Source organism: Papaver somniferum, chromosome 4, assembly GCF_003573695.1.
Source record: "Papaver somniferum cultivar HN1 chromosome 4, ASM357369v1, whole genome shotgun sequence".
Lineage (NCBI taxonomy): Eukaryota > Viridiplantae > Streptophyta > Magnoliopsida > Ranunculales > Papaveraceae > Papaver > Papaver somniferum.
Window position 1 is genome coordinate 68,030,658 of NC_039361.1, and position 16,933 is coordinate 68,047,590.

Below are 16,933 nucleotides of genomic sequence, written 5' to 3' on the forward strand. Positions count from 1 at the left end.
GAAAATCACACAATGCTGAATTTTCTGCTTTCATCTCTATTCTGTTGGATTTTCCCTATTTTGTTTTTAAAAAGAAAAAGTCACATGGGAATGTAAGGTATAATTTTTTATAAATTTTACCGCTTAACACAGTATAAACTTTGAGCTCAATTCATGATAATGAATGTAGTAAGAGCAAGGAATATGAATTCACTAGCAAATTAAAAGAGAGACTAGCTTGAAGAGTCAAAATCTGATCATGTGTAAGTAAGAATTTTCTCATAAAGACGGTTAAAACATCAGCCTCCCAAGTTTATCATTTATTTTTTTTAAATATTATGTTTTAATAATAAAATATTTAAATATCTCAAAGAGGTTGAATCAGCCGCTCAATGAGACTTTTTTTTACAAGCGGCTGAATATCTGCCGCTTAGTGAAGTGAGCACTCTTTCATTCCAATGAGAGTATGAATGATTTGGAGTGAAATTGAACTTCTTTAGAGCAACCACAGTCATGGAACACACTAAATACTAAAAGCCAGACCAAATACTAAAACAAATTGACATTTTTGGAGGTGAAGCACAGAGGTAGAAGACTAGAATTTAGTGTGGCGGAGGTATATTGAACGTCTCATAATGAGCGGGGTTATAGTGCACGTTTGAAGATTGGGCGGGGTTATAATGCACGTTTGTAGTTTAACCTAACGTACTTTATATCAACGCCCACTCTCAAGCGCACTTTATATCACCTCCTCACTCTCAAACGCCCTTGTAATAAACGCCCCACTGCCAAGCGGCCTTTATACTCACGCTTAAACCATAAGCTCATTATATCTTCGTCCCACTATACTTGGGTTTGGTCTGGGTTGACGACTAGTTTTAGTCTCAAACCCTAAAAATCCAGACTAACTACGCTTCCATTTTCGACCAAATTTGGGTATAGTCCCCAATTACAGTCGTGATTGTGGATGTTCTTACTACCCATAGTGACACCAAATTTAATCAAACTCATTCATTTTGAACGAGAACCCACATTCCATGGTTCTTGTTCTAACAACTAACAACTCTATGATTATTGATATATTTTCTTATGCTTCAAAAAACAGATTAGCCTGTATAATAATCACTGTAACTTTGTAATCTCTTCTTATGGAATGTTCACCTTTTATCGGAAGTCTATTTGTGAAATGACGAGGGTACCAAGTACACCACAATCTTTTCGATATCAACCTATAAGTCATAGACCTTGCGTGATCTAATATAGACAGAAACTGTCAAGAATATAGCAACCACAAGGTATACACTTGGTATATAGTTTCTAATTCGATACCGAACCTTAAACTATAGGGATCAACCCAAGTGTTTGGGATTAAAGTACAAGTGCAATTACTTTAATTATAACTTAAACAAATTATAATGTGGAAAGTAAAGTAAAAGCACACAATTGTTAACGAGGAAACCACAAATGCAAAAAAAAAAACTCGGGACCTAGTCCAGTTTTGAATACTCCCAGAATTAAGATGTTATACAAAGACACTACCAACTTCATATAGTTGGGACCAAGTAAACTACTCCTAGTTACCTAGTGTCCCCAATATCCATGCGCTTACAACCAATCAGGCCAACACACGTGAATCCTAAGATGTAGGCCACTATCTTAAGTTGTTTCAGCCTATCTGAAGACTTTAAGCACTCAACCCCTTCGATCGTCTTCCAAACAATAAATGACTAATTTGTTTGGTAACCACTCTCCTATCTCAGGAAATCAATCATAGATATACGTGTTGAGTATGACAAAGGATTTTGTGTTTAAAATCAATTAAACTCATTTGTAGGGTTTAGATCTTCTAAGATCCGGATTAAACAATTTAACCAGATCAAGTCAAACAAAACTATCAGATTCAGATACTGAAGAGTACATCAAATGATAGCTTGTCGATCTAAATAAGACTAACCATAACAAGTCTATAAAAAGATAATCTAGATCTAGTCGGAGCCGATCAAGTTTGTGCACGAAGCAATTCACAAAGATACGAAACCAATAAGAAAAATCTTTTTGTCTTCAATCTTCCATAGTCTTTTGTACCTGCACAATAACAAACTTGATATCTGACTTATGATCGATCACGCACAGAATGAAGTTTGTTAACAATGGATGATCACAAGTCAACGTTAATCTCTTGACCTAGTTTGAGTGACCTTATGTCAGAAGAGAAAGCTCTCAATAATAGTCAAACTAGGTGCAATCCAGAGTTAACAACCCTTAGTCAATCAAATCAATAATTTAAAACTAAAATAACAATGCAATTCTAGTTTCCCACCGACGGTACTAGTAGACGCTTATTGATCCCAAAGAAGTCTTTACACTAGCGTACGTAATACATTTAACCTAAGCAGGTTACTCTTCTCTCCAGGATAGTATGAAGAGAATACTATCAGTCGGATATACTAGAAACAACAAAGATGAAGTTTGTCTGGCTCATGATAAGTTTGTAAGAAGATTAAACTTCAATATATATCCAAGGTAGTTTGGACACCAAGGAATTTCCATAACCGAAAATATTCTTAAGATATAATAAAGCACTTAAATTCGGTTTTGTCTAATTCCAAAAAATATCCAACTGTATAACTGAAATCTTCATGGACAACTCAATATTAGTTAGCACTTAACTAATATATATTTCTAGAGATATTTTTTAATTGCTGGTAAAACAAAACATATCAATTTCGAAAATCTCAAAAAGATTCTCTACTATTTCGATATGGGATCTCACCTTGAGTATCAAGGAATATCTTTGAACAATTATGAAATAAGATTTTAACACATGTTCAAATTACTCATTATGTCGACATCTTGAACTTTCTTATTTTGTAAACCCAATTTCCAAATCACACAAACCTTAAGTGTACGTTACTTGTAAAAATCGTTTTGCCTATTGGAACCAGTTCTACCATGATACCTAAAGTAAGTTGGGTTCGTAACTACCTTGACTCGTAATATAGATAAGGATCGGTTCTACCTTGATTCCCAAAATATGCTAGGATCGGTTCTACCTTGATTCCCTATATAGGTTAGGATTTGTTCATACTTCAGATTTTTGATGAAAACCGAGACCATCAATCCATTTGAATTCCTTTCGACTGCGAAAAATGTTTGTACGTCTACTTCCTTAAACTCATGTAATTAAGCATAGTTTTCTAGGTACGAAATCAAACCTATGTTCACTACACAATCTAGTAATGAGTTACAAAGATTATGTCGACGTTGCAATTACGAAGTCCAAAAGATAAGCATTATACTTGTAATTTAATATACCAATTTAAAGCACTTATCACTATTGATATATTGTTTCTTGACACTTTGATCATAATATGATGATCAAGTCTATCATACTAGAGTTTCACATATATAACTTCGCATGTTATGTTTTCAATCAGAAACGACTTGAAAGCTTATTATATAAAAAATGAAACAAGTCAAGTCATGTATTAGTAACCTCAAGTGGAAGGATGGTGGTATCGTCATTGTCGACACGTATTCAGAATCTTCAGGTCTTCAGATTAATACTTGTCTGTCTCGACATTTCTAAACTTCCAAGTCTAACCTAACGGAGTTGACTTTAGTAATCCAATCAAGCAACTTATGGGGTTTGATACTAAAATATCACAACCAACCTTGACATACCAACGCTTAGTGGGTTCAACCGAACAATGCTATAACAATTTACTTTTGTAACCATTCATTAATTATTCTGGTAGATTATATATACAAGGTAAATTTTCATCTCTATTATTGGTAATGAATGAATAACAACTCCATATTGTAGTAAATTTGTAAACCTGTCCTTTTGAACCATTCACCTTTTTGTTTTTTACAGTATAGTGATTCGATTTGGGCCACTAACACTTGTACGTGTTCTCAAAGTCTATTTTTTTTCTCCAATTCTATCACAATGGGTGATAAAATTCCACGAGAATTTTCAAACTCTTATGATTCTTGAGGAGTTGGCAACGGAAATTGTTATCCCTTACATCAACCTCGTTTTATCATAGGTATTTTGTGTGCTTTTTTTTCCATGAACTTTTTTCTTTTGAAATCCGCAATGTTAATTCGCTAAGTTCCCCACCAGGGAAAATCAAGAAAATCAACTCTTGGTACTTGATGGACATAATACAATCTAAGCTTGCAGGTTGGAAATGATAATTATTGTCTTTTTAAGATAGATTGGTGTTGTTGAAGTCGGCTTTAACCAACATTCCAATCTATATCATGTCCATTTATAAATGGACTAAAAGGGTAATTGATGAATGCGAAAAAAATTATGAGGATCTTTTTATGGTTAGTAGATAAGGAAACAAGGAAGATGGAGATTGTTGCTTGGGAAAAGCTTTGTGCACCGTATGATGAAGGAGGCTTTGGTCTGAGATGGTTGGAAGATTAGAAACCCTGATCAAGATTGGGATGGTTAAATCCAATTATACTACAAAAAATGATGACGGATAAGATATGATAAAAAATCTCCAATATATCCAGGATCGAAGCGAGTGATTCCTACCTTAGAAAAAGATAAGGAGATCTTTTTGGAACGATAAATGGTGAAGTGATGAGTCTTTAAATTTATATTAAAAGCACAGAATATGGATGCATCAATAAGCGTCAGTGATTTATTTATAAATAGCGTGGAGTTTTCTTGTTGGGATTTTATCAGTTTTGAACTCAATTAATTTAGATCCTCATGCCTTCCTTTTGTATGAGTGGCAATGATGAAGGGTTGAGATTAATAACTAGAAAAGAAAATTTAACATGACTGGTGCAATTGAGAAGATTAGCAATAAATATCCTAAAGTGAACTGGTATAAGAAGATTTGGAAAAAAAACATGTGTATCTAAACACTGCTCCATGATGTGGAAAATTGTTGGAAAAGCCTGTGCTAGTGATGATATTTAAAGAGAAAGAGGATTATATATTGCTTTTAGGTGTGTTATTTCCAAAGACCATGAATAAAGTATGCAACACTTGTTATGGAAGTGTGAGGTTAGTTGTGTTATTTGAGATTGATTATGTGCTATTTTTCGTTTCTATAGAGACTATAATTTGGATTCCATGATCATTAAAACTAATGAGATTTGGGTGATTATTGTTTTCAGCGGTGTTGTGAATATTTGATTTAGTAGAAACTCAGTGATTTCTAAGAATGAAAGTTGGTCTATTACTAGAACTCAATATACAATTATTTATATTGTTTACGAGTGTACGTTTTTCATGAGGGGCGTTATGTTTAGTGTGATTTATATATGACCTTCAAATTCCGCACTTCTTTGGAGTAGGATGTCAAGCTACTAAAATAGAAAGAATTATAAAATGCAGTTGGTTTCTTCCACGATAAACCAAATCCTTTTATGTTGTGATGGTTCAATAGACGGAATTAATCCGGGGGTAGATAAGTATGGTTGTATTTGCAAAGATGATGGTAGTGATTATGTTTTTCCTATGTATATGAGCATTGCAATTCAGTAAACTGTTATTTCTATTTCTATGTTTTTTCTTCACGCTTGTTTTACTCTTTGCCGTAGTATTCTCAGAGAAAGAACCTTAAATTCGAAAAATTCAGGGAAGAAGATGAATTTTGAATATAATTTTAAAAACATGTTTGACATTTCATCTTTATATTAGAAAGTCAATCCTTCCCCTAACATTTTAATTTCCTCCTCGCGATCCTTCCCAATCTACTTTACCTTTCCTGATAACACGACTCAAAGTGTAAAGTGTGAGACAATAAAAAAATACGAAAATAAGAAGATAATAGTGTGAGTGACTCTTTCCTATTAAATAAACAGAAAATGGGCTATTTGGCCAAAGAGGTACTTTTTCCGGTTGAGGTGGATGGGTAACATATTGGTTTGGGTGAAATTGACGGATGCCGCGTCATTTCAATTTATACGTTTGTATCCCCACTAGTTCTTTAAACATGGAAAACATCGACTTCCAAATCTATCCGCGAGCAGTGAATTTCAGAGGGCTGGCTTTGATTGATGATAAGAAACAATCAGAAAAATTCGCTTTTGATAAACAATCAAGTAATTTTTTTTGATAAAAGAAGTGTTTTACGGAAGGATAACTGTGATCAAACGCACAATTTTGCTTACATCATATCTAACATATCTGACGTCTACACAACTACACAACTGCTAGTTCAATAGTTGCTCCCGCATTTCCCTTGTTTAGGGATGTTTTTGTCAATTACAATTATACTTTTTTATTATTTCTGGGCAGATTATCCATATTGGTTAATAGTGTATAATTTTTATCTTTATCCATTTAAACAGTATCGAAATGTACTGATCTTTTTTACTCATGATTTGTTGATTTTGATATTTTTAATCAATTTTATGTTAAATAAATCTATTCTACGAAAAAAAAATACGAAAAGAAGAAAGAAAAGATGAAAGGAAAAAGAAAACTCATCTCCCTATTTTACTTTTTAATGCAACTTTTTGTTAACAAGGACCGGTTTTGGCACTAGCCTCTTATATTTTATCTGTATATATAGTAACTAATTATAGAAAAAATTATTTTTCCATAATAATTAACTCTCCTTGTCAACATAAAGGAAACAAAGGTTAAAGTGAAGAAATGTGTTTATATCTTTGTTGTTACATCATTAATGAACTAACTGAATTTAACGAATGTTGAATCAACCAACCATTCCATGCATGGTTAGTTGCAATAATGACATTTGCAGAAACCTCTTACCGCAGTAAAAAATACTGTACCTTCAAACACCCCGTAAGAAAACCGAATTGGTTAATTTTGTAATATCTCTCATATGCGAAGGATTTTCATGGTATATTTGCCAAACACTGTTGAGCAAAGACCAAAGATAGGAGAAAGTCAAAAATAAGTCCTTTCATTGAAGCTCTTGAAAGAGAAGAAACAAAATATATGGTTATGAAGTTGCAGAGATCTCTTCAATCAAATTTCTTAAAAACAGATACTTCAGCTTCACTTCTCTCAGTCATTTCCACGTACTTCTTCTTAAATTTCTTCCTCAAATAAAACCAGTTCCTGTCAATCTTTTATTTTTCACAAATTTCTTGGTTTTCGATAAAAAATTTTGGTTATTTGAAATCTGAGAAGAAAATCGGTTTGAGTGTTTGTTTTTGTTGTTATATTTCTTTTTGGTCTGTTCTCATTTTCCAAGAACAATCACGTTAGGGTTTTAGATAGTTTAAAGTTGTTGTCTGTACTGAAAATCCTCAAAATTAGCTGTTTACTGTAAGTGGGTTTGTTTGTTTCTCTTCATTACTTTAATCTCTTTATTCTTCTTCCATTTCTTATCCTATGTATCTATCTATATTATTAACCCTTTGTGAATTTGTTTGATAATTTTTTTTTTTTTTTGAGTTGGATCTAATATAAGAAATTGTTAAGGTTTTTATTGATTTTTATATGATCGTGAATCCATCCAGCTTAGCCGAATATTGGAGTTGTTGTTAGTACCTTTGTTCATTTTTTTTTTTAAATTTAGGTATTTAACAAAGTTAGTGTTTTATGCTTCCAAGGTCGAATATTTTAGGTGCCCTTTGTTTTATTTTTGTCTCTCCCTTTCTTCTTATAAACCATTTCAAATAATTTGAGCAAAGAAAATGGATTGACTGATTAATCGTGTTGAAATCATTAGTTTGTCAAGCTTTGAGAGGAGGAGGTATGTTGTTGTGTCTTTTTTAAGGATAATATCTCTGCTATATTCTTTGTTTTTGAGTTATTTCTGTTTGTTCATGAGATAAGGATATCTGTTGTGATTTCTGGGAAGTGGTGAGGTAAATAGATAGAGAGGGAGTCAGTGTATATGTTCTTATGCTGGATTTTGTAAAAGTATTGAGTTTGGGCATGGTGGAGGAAGTGTTATTATAGGTTTCGCTCGAGCAATTAACACTAGGATTCCATCTGGATTAGTTGTTTTTTTGAATTTGATTTGTGGGGTTCGTGTTAGATATTGATTAGAAATGGCAGAATGTAAACCTATGATGCCAAATTTAGAAGGGGAAGAAAATGTGATAGCTGCAACACAACATATAGTAAGGGTATTAGGCACGAGTAAGAATTTGACGGAGGAAATGAGGAAGATCTTGGAAGATCTCGATAACCAGTTGTCTACCATGGTCCTAACCGCAGAAAACAAAGAAAGGGAAGTTAGTGATTTTGAAAAAGAGTTTTCCGCAATTCAAGGGAAGATTAGGAAATGGGAATCTGATGAGTCTATGATATGGGATTCTGGAGTTGATGCAGCTGCTGAGTATCTTCAAGCCATTCATGAAGCTCAAAACTTATCAGAAAGGTTGGGAGGTTTGTCTGTGAAGGAAGATGGAGAAGATAATAAGCTTCTGCAACAGGTACACAGTGTCCTTCAGACTGCGATGGCAAGGCTTGAAGAAGAGCTTACTCACATTCTTGCTCAGAATAAACAGTCTTTTGAACCGGAGCATATGTCCTTCCGTTCTCATGAAGAAGAGATCAATTATGAGGACTCATTTGCCTCCGTTGAGGATGATCCTAGTGAGGATTCACTTCGGAGAGATAGCAGTAGCAAAAATCCAGAGGACTACATCATCGATTTGGTCGATCCAGTTGTAATTTCTCATCTGAATAGAATTGTGAACACAATGTTCAATTCTGGTTTCGATCAAGAATGTTGTCAGGCTTACATTAACACCCGTAGAGATGCTTTAGATGAGTGCCTCTATCTACTTGAAGTAGAGAAACTGAGCATTGAGGAGGTACTGAGGACAGAATGGAGTAACTTGATTGTCAGGATTAAGAAATGGAACCGAGCTATGAAGATCTTCCTGCGTGTCTATCTTGCAAGTGAAAAACAACTCTGCGATCAGATATTCGGGGAGTTTGAATCAGCTAAACAGACTTGTTTTGTGGAGATTTCTAAATCTCCAATGTTTCAGCTCCTCACTTTTGGCGAAGCTATAGCTATTGGACCCCGACAGCCAGAAAAGTTGTTTTTGATACTTGATATGTACGAGATCTTATCGGATTTGCTACCTGATGTGGATGCTTTATTCGTTGAAGAGGCTGGGTCTACTGTTAGATTTGAGTGTCGTGAGGTCCTTAAAAGATTGGGTGATTCTGTTAGAGGAACTGTTTCGGAATTTGAGAATGCAGTTGGTTCAAATGTCTCGACTAATCCATTTGCTGGAGGAGGTATTCATCATTTAACCAAGTACGTCATGAATTACATCAAGGCACTTACTGGTTATAGTGGTACCCTGAATCTGCTTTTTCTCGAGGTTACTGATGAAGATGATACTATATCATTAATGCCTAATACGCTTCCTGCTGTCGATGAAAAAGAATATGAGGGTGAAACCGCAAATTTCAGTGCATCCCCAATGGCTTACCATCTCAGGTCAGTCACTTCAGTTCTGGAGTCAAACCTTGATGTCAAGTCGAAATTGTATCGAGATGTGGCTTTACAACAGTTCTTCCTTATGAACAATATCTACTACATGGTTCAAAAGGTTAAGGGTCCAGAACTCAGGCCCCTATTTGGAAATGACTGGATCAAACAACACAATGGGAAATTCCAACAGTATGCAATGAACTATGAGAGAGCAACTTGGAATTCTGTCCTATCGTTGCTGAAGGAAGAGGGGATGTGCACTCCTGGTTCACATTCGGTATCAAAGAAAGTTCTCAAAGAGAGGTTTAAAAGCTTTAATCTCGCATTTGAGGAGGCTTACAGGAGTCAAACAGCATGGTTAATCCCAGATATTCAGCTACGAGAAGATCTTCGTATCTCAGTGTCACTGAAAGTAATTCAGGCATACCGAACATTCATGGGAAGACATGAAGGTACGCTCGATAGCAGGAGCACTGAAAAGTACATCAAATACAATGCAGAAGATTTGGAGAGTTTTATCTTAGATCTCTTCGAAGGGTCTCCTAGATCATTACCAAACTCTCGCAGGCGATGATCAAGTTTCATCAGGTTTTTCATTTTCTTTTCCTACCCGTCTCACGTTTCATATTTTATATTTCGCTCATCCAAAAAAAGAAAAACACGAAATTATATATGTTAATCAGTTGCTTCATGTCCAAAGCTGGGCATATAAATTGTTGAGTTTGCAGTTTGTGTTTCCACATCACTGGTGCAGTCATTCCAGTGAAATTTAGATGAATGTAATTGTTTTTTTACCTGGAGATATACAAGCTTAGGTTTGATGTTAACGAAGCTACTACATCTTAATGAAATTCCTTGAGTAAATATGTATAAATCTTTCTCATGTTCATTATATCTGTGTCAACGACTCGATGTTAGTGATCATAACCACAAACTCTCGCAGTACAATGTATACCTGACGCTTTCATTAGGAATTCGAAAATTTGGATGCTAAGTAACTTAAAGATGCTAAGTAACTTAAAGCGTCTGTACAACGGTATTGCAATGTCAAAATGCGTAGATTTGTATCTGTCTTAATTACTTATGGTCTGCACCCACCTCCGAACTAGTTCAATTTTGCAAGTCACCTAAAAGTCTTTTAGGCGCCACAAATCAATTTAAGGTTGTACAGTGCCAATGATAATGATTGCAGTCCAGCATATTGGATAACTTATGCTCTAAAAGGTTGTGTGAATGTAGACAGGGATGTTATAGAATTTAATGTGTTCACTAACAACTAACCACTCTTCCTTTCCACAATTTAAAGTTGCACTTTATTCTTTTTTGTTCCAACAGCTAATCATGGATATTATGAATCATATAGTAGAATAATGTAAAACAAAGTGGTATTATCTGTTGTTTAGTTTTGGAGTTTTCTTTAACCCTATCTTACTACTTATCTCGACAGAATTTCACTTTTTACTAACCTCAATTACTTCAATAAAGTAACTTTTGTATTATTGTTGTTATAAAATTGAACTTGGATTGGAAATCGGTAGAAAAGGCTGTTTTTGAGTACACATGAATCTTATTAGGCATATTGAATAAAGACAAAAAGGATGTGAAATAACAAAATCGGAAGTTCCTTAACCAAATTTTTCTAATAACAAGTGTACCCTTTATGTATTAGTGATTAAAACTTTTGTTTAGTGATTAAGATAATTTTCAGAATTATAAAGGTTTGGTAATGAAAAAATTTGGGGGAAAAAATCTAAGTTTTTATTGAGAAGGAGAGAAGGAAAAGGAGAAAGTGAGAAAACTTTCTTTTTGATTCAATGGAAGATGAGGAGGGTCATTATTCATCTAAAAAACCTAGGAAAATACACATCAACTACAACAATGATTCCCAAATGGCCGATTTCTTAATGATTTTACAGAAACTCAAACTCAAGCTCAAACTCAAACACAAACTCAAAATGATGATTTTTATGAGCCAAATCCAGATGATGAATACATATATGAGGAACCCAGTGCTTCTAATACACGGGTACACTTCTATCTTATGCTCAATCTCACTTATATAGCTGGAAATTATGAAAATTTTGGGTTTTTTCGTCATGGTTCGGCGAACCGGGTTTACGTTCGGCTTAAATCTATGAGCCGAACCAACCAATTGATGAACGGTTCGGCTCACTGAAACTGTATACAGCATGCGCCGAACATATATGTTCCAATTCCAACAACCCATTTGCTAGACACTAGTTCGGCTTATATGAAATTTTAATTTAAAGCCGAACCTACTCCTGAAAGTTCTGGAATAAAAATTGTTAATGGTTCAACTTATATAATGAAAATCGTATGAGCCGACCTTACAATTAATAATTGTTGGGTAAATATCTGTTACTGGTTCGGCACATATTTAGAATGTCGTATAAGCCGAAACCTTTATATGTTCACGGTTCGGCACAAAATATGATTATCGTATGAGCCGAACGTAACTATTAATTTCCCTTTGTAGTATTTAACCTTGTGATATTCTTTGTAGATCGTGCTTGGAGGACCTGTGCCCATGGAAAATCAACTTGATCCAGTAGACATAATTCACGAAGATACTAAGGATCACTTCCAAAATGATTTGGTATGTAAGAAGTTTTTGTTTACCTTAATGTTGTCGGAATATTTCGAAGTTTTTCTTACTAATTATTTGTTTTTGAATGAACGTAGAGATGGAAAACTAAACCCGAAGTTCTGGCTTGGGTTGAGGAACACGCAATGAAGATAAATTGTATACTAGTTAAAGGACAACAAAGCCGACGGGATCGTTTGAAATGATTTGTGAGCGAAGTAGAAGCAGCGCTAGCAAGGTTAAAAAGGGTACTGTATATGTTGGGAAGACCGGGAGAAAGAATAGGACGAAGACAAAGAAAAGAAATTGCCATTTCAAGCTCGTTTTCAACCTCAAGAACAAGAATAAGTCCTTGAACAAAGATGATGAATATTGGATTATGAATAAAGATATGGATTGTCGTGATAATCACCCACGTCCACATGACCTTCATGGACATGCAAAAGTAGCGTGACTCAAACCCAACGAGGTCTTAGAAGTCGATAAAATGACACGAGAACGTTTATCACCGTCTAGGATTCTAAGCAAATTGAAGGAGGACGACAAGAATAACAAGTCGACTACGCAAACTATCTACAATGCAAGAAATAAGATTAGAAGACTCAATTTGCAAGGTAGAATGGTGATGCAACAAGTAATGTGGTTAGGGGTGAAGCATACCTATGCTTGCCAAAAGAAGTTGGATGAATTCGGTCAAGTCACACACCTTTTCTATGCCCACCCGGAATGCGTCAAATTGGCTCAATGCTTCCCACAAGTTCTTATATTGGATTGCACGTACAAGACTAACAAATATGAGATGCCGGTGATGAACATTGTGGGACATACGTCGACAAAGGCACCGTTCACCGTGGATTTTTGTTTCTTGAAAAACGAGAAAAAAGAGAGTTATGTTTGGGAGTTAGAACAATTGAAGTTAATCTTCCGGGAGGGTGCTCTTCCTAAAGTGTTCTTTTCCGATCAAGATTCATCGTTGATGTATACTATTAACAAGGTATTTCCGGATGCATTCAATTTTCTTTGTACGTTTCACATATGGTGCAAGAGGAAAAAATTCCAACCGAAAATTTAACCACTTAAGTTGAAAGAATTAGAGAATATTGCTAAACTACCGGTGGAGACACGAGTAAAGAAAAATAAGGAATTCTTGAAACAATATGAACATAATGAGATGTTGTGGGCTTGTTTTCATGGCGAATGGGAAGCTTTGGTATGGTCAATCACCGAGGATGTCTACGAATAAAATTTTAAAATGCTTATTAAGCATTGGAAGACCGACTACCCCGACGTCATTATTTACTTGCTCAAAGATGTGTTGGAACCTAATAAAGAAAGGTTCATGTCTTGTTTCACAAATCGGCACAAACACTTCGACAACCAAGCCACAAGTATGGTAGATTCGGCTCATTATCGGTTGAATAAGAACATTTTTGGATGTGTTGACACGTTTGTCATGGTATTTGATGCAATTGATGTATATTTCAAAAGTGATGTTGTGAGAATTAAAGCGGAGTTCGAGCATAACCTGATGTTCAGACACAAGAATTATAATAGTAAATGGCTACGGGGTTAACTTATAGAGTCTCCCATCTATGCATTGACTTGTTTATGAAAAAAGTGGAATTGATTGAGACATTAGGCGCCAACTTGGAGGAAGAGTGTGTTTGTAAAGTAAAGACATCTATGGGACTTCCATGCCGCCACGACATACTTCGATACAAGGATGGTATCATACCATTTGAAGATATTGATCATTTTTGGAAACAATTAAGCTTCGATCCTCTCCCAACCGAAGACGACGAGGATGATCTGGAGATTTGGGACACGACAAATGGGAAAAAGTTGGCGGAGATGTATAGGAAGATGTTCCGAGCTCAGAAGCAAATCCTATGGTACAACATGATGCCGGTCATTTATCCTTTCACCCAAGAAAATATTTTGGAACCGGAGAAGAGTGAACAGAAGGGTAGGAAGAGTAATAAAATGAATAATTTTCAAACTAGACAAGCCAACAAGGAACTATTGGATACTCATAGGGATTCATCCGACGTTGACTACCATGATGCAAGGTATGAAAAAGAAAAGAAGGAAATTGAGAAGTTGATGAAGGAGGAAGTAGTGAAAGTTCCAAGAAAACGAGGTCGTCCGAGTATTCAAAAAGCCGCAAAAAGTAACAAAGAGGTGATTGATAATGATTTTTCATCACAAGCAAAGGATAGTAAAGAGGATGTCAAGGGGAAGGGTAAGATGTATCCTTCACAAACCAAGATAAAGGAGAAAAGGACCGTACATGAAATTGGTAGGATGAGAGGACCCAAAAGAGATAAGTCTGGTAACTATTTGAGGCCTATCAATTTTATATACGATAACTACTTGGATGATCTATCGCCAATAATTCATGAGCATATTGTAGCAATGAACGACGTACAAGGTGATGGACATTGTGGATATTACGTCACGGCGGAACAACTTGGTCCTTTTAAGGATGGGAACAATCCGGTGCCCCATGAAGATGAAGTCAACTATATTAGGCAATGATTTTTACAAACCCTACGCCGGAATAAATAATTCTACAAGACAATGATGAGAGGAGGTCCAAAAGGAGATGCCGGGGTGACAACGGATTACGTTGCATTCGAACGTCGTTTTCACGGGGATATAAAGATCACCCAAAAACATTGGATATCAATGCCCGTTTGTGGGTTTCTAATAGTGGAGACATTGGATTGCGTCGTACATTGTTTCGGGTGGACAGGTAGTAGTTTTACGTACGTGCCCCCAACAAGACCTTGCCATAATGGTGTAAAAGATAGAAGACTTGTTATTGGATTTGTTCAAAATTGTCATTTCATCGGTCTCAAACTTAGACCCGGTTGCCCATTACCATCCTTGATGGGAGAATCCTTTTGGCCTAAATTTGAAAATAATTACGCAATGGATTGGTGTGCATTATGAAACGGAAATGAATCTTTGAAAAGCTTTACGTGTGTCGATACCAACTGGAGAAGTAATCGAATTTATAAGTGATGAGGATGAAGAGGTTAGTGAAGAGGATTATAAAGAGGTTAGTGAAGATGATGAGAAAGAGGTTAGTGAAGAGGATGAGATTCGTTTAGGATCTCCATAAAAATGTTTTATGGATTTATCCGCGTATTTTATGTCTTTTGATTTTCGTGTATGATGAGGATGATACAAAATTAGAATTGCAATTACATGTACTCATCAAAACTAAAATACTTGAATGATTTACTTTTTTGTTATGGAATGTATCGTTTTTTGGAACAATCTTAGTATTTATTTTTTCATTCACCAACTAGTGATAAATTCGGCTTGTATTTAATTGATACAGAAAAGATGAACCACCAAAAGAAACCCGAATCATGAACACGGGATATAATTCGGCTTGTAACATTAGTTCAGGAAAAGCCGAACCTGAAAATATAAAAACAACCAGAGTTTCTTTGTCAGGTTCGGCTTGTAGCATTATTTCAAAGCAAGCCGAATCTTGCATGATTCATGAACACACGAATTATTATATCACTCCAAATAGACTTTTCAAATTCATAGAAAATGTGGATTAAATACCCGTTACATAGTAGCCTTACAATAAATTTCTAATATCCTAAACGGGTAATGAGAAACTTTCTAAGAATGTAGTAGTGATCTTTGTATTCGAAATTCTTTCCTTTCCATCTTCGCCATTCCTCTAGAGCTCGAACTTCAATCTTAAAGTTTGTTTCACCCTTGAGACGATATCGACTAACAAACCGAACTAAAGCTATAAAGTCTGCGACTTTTTTAATAGTTTTAATTCGGCAAAACAAGGATGCACTATCCCGGTTGTGAGGATTACCCGTTTCCGCGGAGAAGGCTTCATGAATTCTAACCAAGTAGTACATACTCATCAGACCCTTCACTCGTCGTTCTTCGCCCTTCTTTGGATAGTAGGTTACGTAATTAATGCAAAGAGACAAATCTTCTTCTAGAGTAAACTCATGAGTTGTGGGTGCCATATTTTTAGTATAGGTGCTTTAGAATATGAAAAAACATGTAGGTGTATATATAAGACAGGTTTACAACGGCTATATATTTCAAAAAAAGAGTTGTTCCTAGATTTGTGTTCAACAATGCCAGGGTTCGGCTTATATGAATTTTGCAAAATAAGCCGAATATGTAAAACCAACGGCTAGTTTTCAAATTTTGAAATTTTTTCAAGGTTCGGCGTACATAGTTTTGCAGGTACAAGCCGAACTATAAACTATTTTACCTGCCAATACTGATTTGAATGAAAACTAACGCGATTACATTTTAATTAGAATCTTAAATAGAAACTTATATTATCTTCTACTACCCTGTTTTACATAATACTTAAATGGTTCTTAAGTTTTTCTCTAACGAATCTCGGAGTTTAGTTCTCTAATAAATCTCGGAATTCTTCTCCTCAACCATGAATAACACATTCCAAGCTCATATCTTCCTCCATGGCATATTTCCCAAAGGCTTTGAACTCTAGCTTCCTTAAAAAAGAAGAATACCGAAGTTAGTATTCAAACAAAAGCGTACCTATAAGCGCAGTGGAATTGAGAATACTAACCTTCTCTTCGTTAGTATCAGTGGGATGATAATGATTGACCCATCTTAATATTCTGATGTAATCTCGCATAGTATAACGGATACTCTCAAATATTTCAGATAATTCCATCCACTTACGAAGTTTTGGATTCCCATCTAACTCAAAATGAAATTCTTTAACTCTTTTCCAAAACATCGAATGATGTTCATTAGGCGCTCACGATAAGTTCGAATGAAAGCTCTGACAAGAATTTTATCATCTTCAACGGTGAATGGTTCCATTTTTAAGCAGAAATGAAAAAAATAAAAATTGGTATGGATGAACTCGATTAGCTTTAGTAAAAATTGTTAGAAAGGGGCAGCA

General features: G+C 35.1%; 1 protein-coding gene across 1 annotated transcript; it reads left to right on the forward strand.

Annotated features, from left to right (window-relative positions):
* Nucleotides 1-6,861: 6,861 nt before the first annotated feature.
* On the forward strand, nucleotides 6,862-10,266 carry LOC113275796 (exocyst complex component EXO70E2-like). The gene has a single exon (XM_026525363.1). It carries the CDS (start codon nucleotides 7,987-7,989, stop codon nucleotides 9,964-9,966), a length of 1,980 nt encoding a protein of 659 aa, XP_026381148.1. The 5' UTR covers nucleotides 6,862-7,986; the 3' UTR covers nucleotides 9,967-10,266.
* The last annotated feature ends 6,667 nt before the right edge of the window (nucleotides 10,267-16,933 follow it).